The 11701-nt window shown below is 43.1% G+C and overlaps 1 protein-coding gene across 2 annotated transcripts in view; it reads left to right on the forward strand.

Moving 5' to 3' along the window:
• UCKL1 (uridine-cytidine kinase 1 like 1) overlaps positions 1 to 11701 on the forward strand; it is a 44362-nt gene that overhangs the window by 31760 nt on the left and 901 nt on the right. For both annotated transcript variants that reach the window (XM_029285468.1, XM_029285454.1), the window contains exons 9-14: positions 119 to 217; positions 2358 to 2451; positions 5063 to 5125; positions 6956 to 7078; positions 9061 to 9168; positions 10598 to 10754. In XM_029285468.1, the coding sequence (XP_029141301.1) occupies positions 119 to 217; positions 2358 to 2451; positions 5063 to 5125; positions 6956 to 7078; positions 9061 to 9168; positions 10598 to 10754 (644 nt within the window). The remainder of the gene's footprint in view (positions 1 to 118; positions 218 to 2357; positions 2452 to 5062; positions 5126 to 6955; positions 7079 to 9060; positions 9169 to 10597; positions 10755 to 11701) is intronic.

Below are 11701 nucleotides of genomic sequence, written 5' to 3' on the forward strand. Positions count from 1 at the left end.
TTTGGATGACCCAGGGAAGGTGACCAGGAGAAGCCTGTGTGGTTAGTTCGGCTGGGGAAAAAGGAGACCCCGGGGAGATCTTTCTTCCAGCTGACCCGTACTTCTCCTTTGCCTGCAGGGCAGCGCTGGCTTCTGCTCACCAGTGCCACCCTCTCCCCAAGACCCTCAGCGTCCTGAAGAACACACCCCAGGTCAGGGGGATGCACACCATCATCCGGTGAGTATTCAGCCTCCCAGTTATAATAATAATAATAGTAGTAGTAAAGTTGGAAGGGACCTTTGAAGTCATCTAGCCCAACCCCCTGCTCAGGCAGGAAACCCTATACCAGTGGTGGCGAACCTACGGCACGCGTGCCAGAGGTGGCACTCAGAGTCCTGTCTGTGGGCACACATGCCGCCGCTGCCAGCGGCTTGCACAGGTCCCCTGGATCTCCCCCAACCCTGCCCGGCCCCCACAGGTGTCCCCCCCATGAGCAACATCGAGGTGGCCATGCCCACCCCAGCCACGCCCACCAGTCTGCCCTGACAACCGCAGCCATGCCACCCAGTGGGCCACACCCCCATGCCCCCCCTGAGGGTGCCACAATGCTGATGTGGCCCTGACACGTTGCGATAAATAAGTGGGTTTTGGTTTGGGCACTCGGTCTCTAAAAGGTTCGCCATCGCTGTCCTATACTATTTCGGACAAATGGCTGTTCAGTCTCTTCTTAAAAACCTCCAGTGTTGGAGCATTCACCGCTTCTGGAGGCAGGTTGTTCCACTGGTTAATTGTTCTAACTGTCAGGAAGTTTCTCCTTAGTTCCAGGTTGCTTCTCTCCTTGATGAGTTTCCATCTGTTGCTTCTTGTCCTGCCTTCAGGGGCTTTGGAGAATAGCTTGACTCCCTCTTATTTGGGGCAGCCCCTGAGATACTGGAAGACGGCTATCATGTCCCCCCTCATCCTTCTCTTCGTTAAACTAGACACACCCAATTCCAGCAGCCTTTCCTTATATGTTTTAGCCTCCAGTCCCCTAATCATCTTTGTTGCACTTCTCTGTAAGTTGGTGCAAATGTTCCCCCCCATCCCTCTTTATTCTCCTTCCCTCTACTCTGCTGCAAACACAGGGCTGTGGAGAGCCCAGGCGGTCCTCAGCTTACGACAGTTCATTTAGCGACCGTTTCAGGTCACAAAGGCACTAAAAAAAGGGGACTTATGTCCGTTTTCACACCGTCGCAACATTCCCCCTGGTCATGCGATGAAAATTTGGATGCTCGGCAACCGACTCACATTTATGACGGTTGCCACGTCCTGGGGGGGGAATCACGTGATCCCCTTTTGCAACCTTCTGACAAGCGAAGTCAACGGGGGAAGCCAGATTCCCTTAACAAGTGTAAGTGTGAAAACCGGTCATAAATCACTTTTTTTTTCAGTACCGTGGTCACTTCCAACGGTCACTAAACGAATGCTTGTAAGTCGAGGGCTGCCTGTCATGGAATTCTACTTTATTATCAAGCTGCGTTAATCGAATCTTGCCAGTTTCAAAGTACAATTCTGTCGCCACCCCCATAATAGTAATAATAATAATAATAAATAATAATAATAATAATAATAATAATAATAATAATAATAATAATAATAATAATAATAATAATAATAATAATAAAGTTGGAAGAGACCTTGGAGGTCATCTAGTCCAACCCCCTGCTCAGGCAGGAAACACTATACCATTCCCAGACAAATGGCTGTCCAGTCTCTTCTTAAAAACTTCCAGTGTTGGAGCATTCACCGCTTCTGGAGGCAGGTTGTTCCACTGGTTAATTGTTCTCACTGTCAGGAAGTTTCTTCTTAGTTTTAGGTTGCTTCTCTCATTGGCTAGTTTCCATCTGTTCCATCCACCCTTTGAAGCTCAGCAACTTGGAGCAGGGGTCCACAATCCCCGGGCTGTGGCCCACTACCGGTCCTTGAGCCGTTCGGAACTGGGATGCGGAGGTAGCGGGCTAGCACATGTGCACATATTCCCACTTGCAAGAGCAGCAGGCAGGCGCAGGCGCGCACAGTCAGTTTGCGCGAGAGGCAGGCGTGCATGCCTGCTGCTTGTATGAATGGAGCCACATGCACATGCGCGCTTGTCTGCCGCTCACGGGGAACCATCCGCTCTTTCCACCCCGCTGGGCTGGAAAGCTAGAAAAGTCAGTCAACTCTGACTTTATCCCTCCTGAGTTTCTTGTTATATCCATTATGCAGCTGTGGGCTAAGCTTCCTCTTATCTATCCGTTTCACTGGTAGCACGTCTTCTCCCTGTCCCCCAAGGTCATTCTCACATACCATGAGCACCCTCCAAGATCACATTTGATCCCACCTGCTTTTCTCTTTTCAGGAATAAGGAGACAAGCCGGGATGAGTTCATTTTCTACTCCAAACGGCTAATGCGTCTTCTGATTGAGCACGCGTTATCTTTTCTGCCCTTCCAGGTAAGTGGCAGAGACAGAAGGAATTTGTAAGTTGGTTTGTAAGTTGGTTTAATGATGGGGACCTGAACTTCAATGGACACTGGGCCTTATCCAACAAAATGCAATTCAGTAATGAGAAAAGTTAAAGTTTTACCCTTAGGCAGGAAAAAAAATAATCAAATAGGTAAGTGTAAAATAAGCCAGGGGTAGGCAGCCTGGGCTCTTTTATGACTTGTGGACTTCAACTCCCAGAATTCCTGAGCCAGCATGAGGGAACTATGGCCCCCTCATGACTCGTGGACTTCAACTCCCAGAATTCCTGAGCCAGCATGAGGGAACTATGGCCCCCTCATGACTCGTGGACTTCAACTCCCAGAATTCCTGAGCCAGCCTGGCTCAGCTTGGAAACCTCTCCCTTTCCCCTCAGCATGGCTGGCTCAGGAATTCTGGGAGTTGAAGTCCACGAGTCATAAAATAGCCAAGGTTGCAAGAGAATGAGTATTTCATATTACATATATTGACAGCTGCGAGAATAGCATTTGCCCAATATTGGAAAAATGAAAATGTACCACCTGATGAGATCATAATTAGGAAAATTCTAGAATGTGCAGAAATGGACAGACTAACCCTAGAGATTAAAGAGAAAGAAGACTCAGTTTATTTTAAAACATGGGAAAACTTTTATCCATGGTTAGCAAAATGAGTTAGCGAGAAATGATTCTGAAATTTATTAAGATGATCATTGTTTATTGATTAATTGACATGCTCTATAATTATTGCTATTTTTGTTGACTACAGCTACTTATTATATATTAGCTATTCCCACTGAATACCTGTATCCGGACGATTGTTTGCTAAAGCTTGGAATGTCATTGGGGGAAACCCCATTGTTGTACCTACCCCCATCCCAACCCCTTCCCTGAACCCCACCCTGAATCCCACTACCTATATCGATCCTCCTCTTCCCTTACCTTTATAAAACTTAATAAAATATTGTTTTAAAAAAAGAGCCAAGGTTGCCTACTCCTGGAATAGGTGGTACCTTGCTCAATAGTAGCAACTGAGAGAAGGATCTTGGAGTCCTAGTGGACGATCACTTAAATAGGAGCCAGCAGTGTGCTGCAGCTGCCAAAAAGGCCAACACATTGCTAGGCTGCATTAACAGAGGGATAGAATCAAGATCACGTGAAATGTTGATATCACTTTACAAGGCCTTAGTAAGGCCACACTTGGAATACTGCATCCAGTTTTGGTCGCCACGAAACAAAAATGATGCTGAGATTCTAGAAAGAGTAAAGAGAGGTATAACAATGATGATTAGGAAACTGGAGGCTAAACCACAAAATGGGAAGTTGTGGGAACTGATGTATTGAGTCTAACAAAGAGAAGAACTGGCGTGACATGTTAGCAGTCTTCCAATATTTAAGGGGCTACCACAGAGAAGTTATTCTCCAAAGCACCTGAAGGCAGGACAAGGTGTAATGGATGAAAACTAATCCAAGAAGAAAACCAACCTAGAACTAAGGACAAATTTCCTGACAGTTAAGACATTTGACCAGTGGAACAGCTTGCCACCAGAGACGTTGTGGGTGCTCCATCACTGTAGCTTTTTAAGAAGAGATTGGACAGCCATTTGTCCAGAAAGGTATAGGATCTGCTGCTCAAGTAGGGGGTTGGACTAGAAGACCTCCAATGTCCCTTCCAACTCTGTTGGAATACAATTCTGTATTCTTTTGTCTGTCCATAGAAGTGCATAATGCGTTGGTTTTGCTGCAATAGTCAGCCTAAAACAGGATCACTGATGCAACCTCTTCATACGGTTTTATCCAAATCAGAGTTTGCATACAATGGTGGTTACGTGGACCCATTGTCCACAATGATGGATTTCCCCCCCCCCCCGGAAACGAAGTACTGTAAAGGAACGGTTGCTGGAATTGGATATGTCTAGTTTAATGAAGAGAAGGATGAGGGGGGACATGATAGCAGTCTTCCAATATCTCAGGGGCTACCCCAAAGAAGAGGGAGTCAAGCTATTCTCCAAAGTGCCTGAAGGCAGGACAAGAAGCAACGGATGGAAACTAACCAAGGAGAGAAGCAACCTAGAACTAAGGAGAACAATTAACCAGTGGAACAACCTGCCTCCAGAAGTGGTGAATGCTCCAACACTGGAAGTCTTTAAGAAGAGACTGGACAGCCATTTGTCTGAAATGGTATAGGGTTTCCTGCCTGAGCACGGGGTTGGACTAGATGACCTCCAAGGTCCCTTCCAACTTTTTTTATTATTATTATTATTATTATTATTATTATTATTATTATTATTATTATTATTATTATTATTATTATTATTATTATTATTATTATTATTATTCTCCTCTAGTATCTGGCAAAAAAAAACCCACCCTCTCAAATCATGGTCACATTCCCATGAGACGCTGGAAATAGCTGCAAAAAAATGGGGCTGTTGCCAAGGGCACAAAATGCCCACAGGTGGCAAGGGGTGTGTGTGTGTGGCTGTTGGAACTTTGACTCCTGCTTGTCAAGGATCTTTTTTGGCACACCTGTCATAACTTGTCACGAGAACCACCTGTATTTATTATTTAATTTATTTATGCCATTCTCTTTTTGTTTTCAGAGCTGCACAGTTCAAACCCCACAAGACCAGGACTACGAAGGTTGTACATATAGCGGGAAGCAAGTAAGTCGAACCAGCAAGAGATCTTGGAAAGGAAAATTGTGTGGCCGTTCGTCAGCCCGCATTTTTGTGGATGGTTGGCCTTGTTGCATTTAGGTTAAACATCTTATTTTGTGTAAGGCTGTTTTAATCACGAGTGCCTTGGGCAGTTTCGAAAATTCTTAGAGCAGCGTCAGCAAGAATTCAGAGCAGAAAATGGAAGCACAAAGATATAGAGCCACCAAAAAAGGGGAGGAAATGTAATGAAAATGCCCCTCCACCCCATCCAGGGATCTGATAACAGATCCTCTTCTTCTTGGCTGTCTGTGACTAAAAAGAGAGAGAGAGAGAGAAAGAGAGGGAGAGAGAGAGAGAGAGAAAGAGATTTGAAAACAGTTTAAGTATTTTTCTAACAGTGTAGAACCTCTGAATTCACTTGGGTTAGAATCTAGATCTAGGCTAATTTAGTTTGGTATGTTTTAATTTTGGTCTTTCGATGTTGCCCAGAGTCCACTGTATTGTGAGATGGATGGAAGAGCGAGCGAAGGGAGGGAGGGAGGAAGAAAAGAAAGAGAAGGGAGGGAGGGGGGAAGGGGAAGGAAAGAAGAAAGATGAGAAGAGGGAGGGAGGGGAGAAAAGAAACAAGAGGGAAGGGATGGAGAAAGGAAGAAAGGAGAAGGAAAGAAGAAAGATGAAGGAGGAAGAAAAGGGAGGGAGGGAGGGAGAAAAGAAAGAGGGAGGGAGGAAGGAAGAAAGGAACGGAGAAGGAAAGAAGGAAGATGAAAAGAGGGAGTAAAGGAAGGAAGGAAAGGAAGGGAGGTAGGGAGAAAAAGAGGGAAGGGAGGGAGGGAGAAAGGTAGGAAGGAGAATGAAAGAAGATGAGAAAACGGAGGGAGGGAGGGAGGAAGGGAGGAGAAAGGAAGGAAAGGGAGGGAGGGAGAAAAGAAAGAGAGGGAAGGGAGGGAGAAAGGAAAGAAGGAGAAGGAAAGAAGGAAGATGAGAAGAGGAAGGGAAGGAAGGGGAGGGAGGAAGGAAGAAAGGAAGGAGGGAGAAGGAAAGAAGGAAGATGAGAAGAGGAAGGGAAGGAAGGAAGGAAAGGGAGGGAGGAAGAAAAGAAAGAGGGAAGGGAGGGAGGGAGAAAGGAAGGAGAAGGAAAGAAGGAAGACGAAGAGGGAGAAGGAAGGAAGGAAAGAGGATGAGAGTGGAGGGAGGAAGGAAGGAAGGAAAGGAAGGGGAGGGGAGGGGAGGGAGAAAAGAAAGGAGAGAGGGAAGGGAGGGAGAAAGGAAAGAAGGAGAAGGAAAGAAGGAAGATGAGAAGAGGGAGGAAAGGAAGGGGAGGGAGGAAGGAAGAAAGGAAGGAGGGAGAAGGAAAGAAGGAAGATGAGAAGAGGGAGGGAAGGAAGGAAGGAAAGGGAGGGAGGGACAAAAGAAAGGGAAGGGAGGGAGGGAGGGAGAAAGGAAGGAGAAGGAAAGAAGGAAGATGAAGAGGGAGAAGGAAGGAAGGAAAGAGGATGAGAGAGGGGAGGGAGGGAGGAAGGAAGGAAGGAAGGAAAGGGGAGGGAGGGAGAAAAAGGAGAGAAGGAAGGGAGGGAGAAAGGAAGGAAGGAAGGAGAAGGAAAGATCAGAAGAGGGAGGGAGGGAAGGAGGAAAGAAGGAAAGAAGGAGAAGAAAGCAAGGAGGTACAGATGTTCTGTTCTGTTTATAAAAGTGACCCTTCCTGGTTTCCTAGAGCAGACTATTGTCTGCCTAGAGGTGACAAGAGAGAAATCAACATCTGAGCTTCTACCTAACCCAGAGAAGGCGGAAACCACGGTTGCATGAAATGCCGGCAGAATTGCACCTTCTCTCTTCCAGATCACGGGCGTGTCCATTTTGAGGGCTGGAGAGACCATGGAGCCCGCCCTCAGGGCCGTTTGCAAGGATGTCCGGATCGGCACCATCCTGATTCAGACAAACCGATACACGGGAGAGCCTGAGGTAAAAGGGCCAAAGCCCCATGAATGATCCCTGACCTCTTAGCAACGTTGTTCGCGATCGGCTTATTTGTTAGCGCCCACCTTTCCTCCAGAAACCCTGTCCCTGAGCCTCAGCAACTTTAAGGGGTGTGGACTTCAACTCCCAGAATTCCCCAGTCAGCCACGCTGGATCTGTTTAATGTTGGTTTGTCTGACAGAGAGAAATTAGTGGGTTCTAGTTTGCTCTGTTTCCCCCCCAATTTCATGCTACCTGAGCTATTTTTAAATCAGTTAACTTTTTTTCCATATAATAATAATAATAATAATAATAATAATAATAATAATAATAATAATAATAATAATAATAATAATAATAATAATAATAATAATAATAATAATAATAATAATAGTAAAGTTGGAAGGGACCTTGGAGGTCATCTAGTCCAATCCCCTGCTCAGGCAGGAAGCCCTATACCATTTCGGACAAATGGCTGTCCAGTCTCTTCTTAAAAACTTCCAGTGTTGGAGCATTCACAGCTTCTGGAGGCAGGTTGTTCCACTGGTTAATTGTTCTAACTGTCAGAAAATTTCTCCTTAGTTCTAGGTTGCTTCTCTTCTTGATTAGTTTCCACCCGTTGCTTCTTGTCCTGCCTTCAGGCGCTTTGGAGAATAGCTTGACTCCCTCTTCTTTGGGGCAGCCCCTGAGATACTGGAACACGGCTATCATGTCCCCCCTCGTCCTTCTCTTCGTTAAACTAGACATACCCAATTCCAGCAACCGTTCCTTATATGCTTTAGCCTCCAGTCCCCTAATCTTCTTTGTTGCTCTTCTCTGCACTCTTTCTAGAGTCTCAACATCTTTTTTACATCGTGGTGACCAAAACTGGATGCAGTATTCCAAATGTGGCCTTACCAAGGCCTTGTAAAGTGGTATTAGCACTTTACGTGATCTTGATTCTATCCCTCTGTTAATGCAGCCTAGCACTGTGTTGACCTTTTTGGCAGCTGCAGCACACGGCTGCATTATTTTTAAAAAGTTTTAATAACAATTATACATATTGTTTTTTGCTTGGTTGTTTGTCTGGTGTTAACCCCTGCTTATCTGGATGTAGGTTAGGGTACATATGTGTGTGTGTGTGTGTGTGTGTGCATACACATATGTGTATATGAAATGCAAAGACCAGAACACATCCTCTCCATCAGCCTACACCCAGATAAGCAGGGATTGACACCAGACAAACAACCGAGCAGAAAACTATATCTTAATCAAGGAATTCCCAAGGAGAAAATCGTCCTCTGGCAGAGCAAGCTACTGTTTATAAACAGGGAGCAAACCCCACTGCTGATGTTACATAGTTGTGTAATAGAAAGCAAAACAACAACAACAACTGAGCTGTTTGTCCTTTGTTTTCAAGTAATATTGTTGCATTGTTGTACACAGATCTTGATGGCGCTTTGAAAGCTGCTTTGGCAGGAATTCTACCACAAAAAGCATGATAGAAATCCTTGAAGGAATAAAATACACAGGCAGTCCTCGACTTACGACCGCAGTTGAGCCCAAAATTTCTTATTGCTCAGTGAGACATTTATTAAGTGAGTTTTGCCCCATTTTACGACTTTTCTCGCCACGTTTGTTAAGTGAACCGCTGCAGTTGTTCAATTAGTAACACGGTTGTGAAGTGAATCGGGCTTCCCCCGTTGACTTTGCTTGCCAGAAGGTCGCAAAAGGGGATCACGTGACCCTGGAGGACGCTGCAACCGTCATAAATGTGAGTCAGTTGCCAAGCGTCTGACTTTTTGATCACGGGACAATGGGGATGCTTCAACGGTCATTAAGGGTGAAAAACGGCCGTAAGTCACTTTTTTCAGTGCCGTTGTAATTTCGAAGGCCACTAAACGGACTGTTGTAAGTCGAGGACTACCTGTGCATAAATAAATACATAAGTAACATCTCTCAGGCGCTCCTTGCTTGCCCCCCTGACGCCTGTGTCTCTTCCCTTCCAGCTACACTACCTGAGACTCCCAAAGGACATCAGTGAAGATCACGTGATTTTGATGGACTGCACCGTCTCCACGGGGGCAGCAGCCATGATGGCCGTGAGGGTGTTGCTGGTAAGGGGAATGAGGGTCCGGGTAGTCCCCGACTTACAACGGGACTGGTTAGCAATTGTCAGGAGTTGCAACAGACCTATCTGGCGGCTACTTATGACTTGGATTCAAAGTTGCAATGTTTTTGCCCATCCTTATCCCCGGCACTTGCTCCGGTGACTGAACTTCGGGTGCTGAGCCTCAGTTCTCTCATCTGCAGGATGGGCATAATAATAATTCTGGCTTTTTAAAGGATTTTCAGAATGACCTGCCAAATAATATGTGAATGGAGGGATGTCATTCTAAATCATTTGAACGTGTGCCACTGAAGTTTATATTTATTTTTATTTTATTTTATTTTATTTTATTTTATTTTATTTTATTTTATTATTTTATTTTATTTTATTTTATTTTATTTTATTATTTTATTTTATTTTATTTTATTTTATTATTTTATTTTATTTTATTTTATTTTATTATTTTATTTTATTTTATTTTATTTTATTTTATTTATTTTATTTTATTTTATTATTTTATTGATTTTATTTATTTTATTTTATTTTATTGATTCGATTTAATTTATTTTATTTTATTGATTTGATTTATTTTATTTTATTATTTTATTTTATTTATTTATTTATTTTATTTTTATTTTATTTATTTTTATTGATTTGACTTATTTTATTTTGTTTTGTTTTATTTTGTTTTATTTTATTATTTTATTTTATTTATTTTATTATTTTATTTTATTATTTTTATTTTATTTTATTATTTTATTGATTTATTTCATTTTATTGATTTGATTTGATTTGATTTATTTTATTTTATTGATTTGATTTATTTATTTTATTTTATTGATTTATTTTATTTTATTTTATTTATTTATTTTATTTTATTATTTTATTTATTTATTTATTTTATTATTTTATTTATTTTTATTGATTTGACTTATTTTATTTTGTTTTGTTTTGTTTTGTTTTATTATTTATTTAGAAAATTTATATTATCTATATGTAGTCCTCAATTTACCACCATTCATTTAGGGACCATTGAAAGTTACAATGGCACTGAAAAAAGTGACCTATGACCATTTTTCCACACTTAACGACCGTCGCACCATACCCATGGTCACAGGATCAAAATTTGGACACTTGATAACTGGCATATATTTACGACGGTTGCAGCATCTCGGGGTAAATGTGATCACCATTTTGTGACCTTTCCAGGTGGCTTCCAACAAAGGGGGGAATCCAGATTCACTTAATGACCGCGTGATTCACTAACAACTGCAGTGATTTGCTTAACGGTGGCAAAAAAAGGTCGTAAAATGGGGCAAACTGACTTAAGTGCCTTGCTTAGCAACAGAAATTTTGGGCTCAATTGTGATCTATGAGTAAACCAGAAAGTAAAGTTAGGGTTGAAAGAGAGACTGAAATCCCTTTGTTTCCGTTAGGATCACGACGTTCCAGAGGATAAGATTTTTCTTCTCTCCTTGTTGATGGCCGAGATGGGCGTCCACTCCGTCGCCTATGCCTTTCCACAAGTCAGGATCATCACAACTGCTGTGGACAAGAAAGTGAACGACCTTTTTCGCATCATCCCTGGTATTGGTGAGTGGTTCCATCTGGGATGTAAAATTGTTGTGACCATAAGACACGAATGGATGAGAGGATTTAGGGAAAAAGCTGGTTGGAATACGGGGAAATGCAGGTAGTTCTCAACTTACAACAGTTCTTTTAGTGACCGTTTGAAGTTATAAGGGCACTGAAAAAAGTGACTTATGACTGTTTTTCACACTTAACAACTGCCTATGGAGATTCTCAATCATCCAGGTCATAGTTATCCCGAAGATGCTTTTTCACAAGGCAACTGGACTTTCTTGGTTTTTCTTTGAAGACGTTTCACTTCTCATTGAAGAAGCCGAAGAGCTGAAGAAACTTCTTGGATGAGAAGCGAAATGTCTTCAAAGAAAAACAAGTCCAGTTGCCTCGTGAAAAAGCATCTTTGGGCACACTTACAACTGTTGCAGCATCCCCATGGTCACGTGATTAAAATCCAGACTCTTAGCAACTGACAAGTTTTTATGACAGCTGCATAAAAACATCCTGGGGTCACGTGATCCCCTTTTCTGACCTCCTACACAAGTCAATATATAGGGCAGGGAGTATTACCTTGATTATTCAACAATCATGGGAACTTCTTTGGGAGGTATGGCATATTGAAGAGGGTTTGGTGATAGTGGAACCAACGATTGTGCAAAGACCAAGGAACTGGTAAGTAGACCAGTTCCTTAGAATCTCTCTGGATAAGGAGAAGATGGGAGATTGCCCACATGTGCTCCGGACAGCTGCTTCTCACAAGAAGACTATAGGACAGTTTTTTTTTCCAGTTTGAAGGCTGAGAGGTCGTGTCATGTGACTGCACTGCTTAGCAATATGTTGTGGCTCCGTCTTGTGAGCCCCTCTTATCGGAGGAAGAAGGCTCCGAACATGAAGGAGAGGAGATGGCCAGGCCTCCCTCTCCAGGACCCTCCTCTTTGGCAATGCCTCAGGTGTCT

This window comes from Protobothrops mucrosquamatus, unplaced genomic scaffold (assembly GCF_001527695.2).
Source record: "Protobothrops mucrosquamatus isolate PMUCROS unplaced genomic scaffold, P.Mucros_1.0 scaffold_11, whole genome shotgun sequence".
In the NCBI taxonomy this organism is placed as follows: Eukaryota; Metazoa; Chordata; class Lepidosauria; order Squamata; family Viperidae; genus Protobothrops; species Protobothrops mucrosquamatus.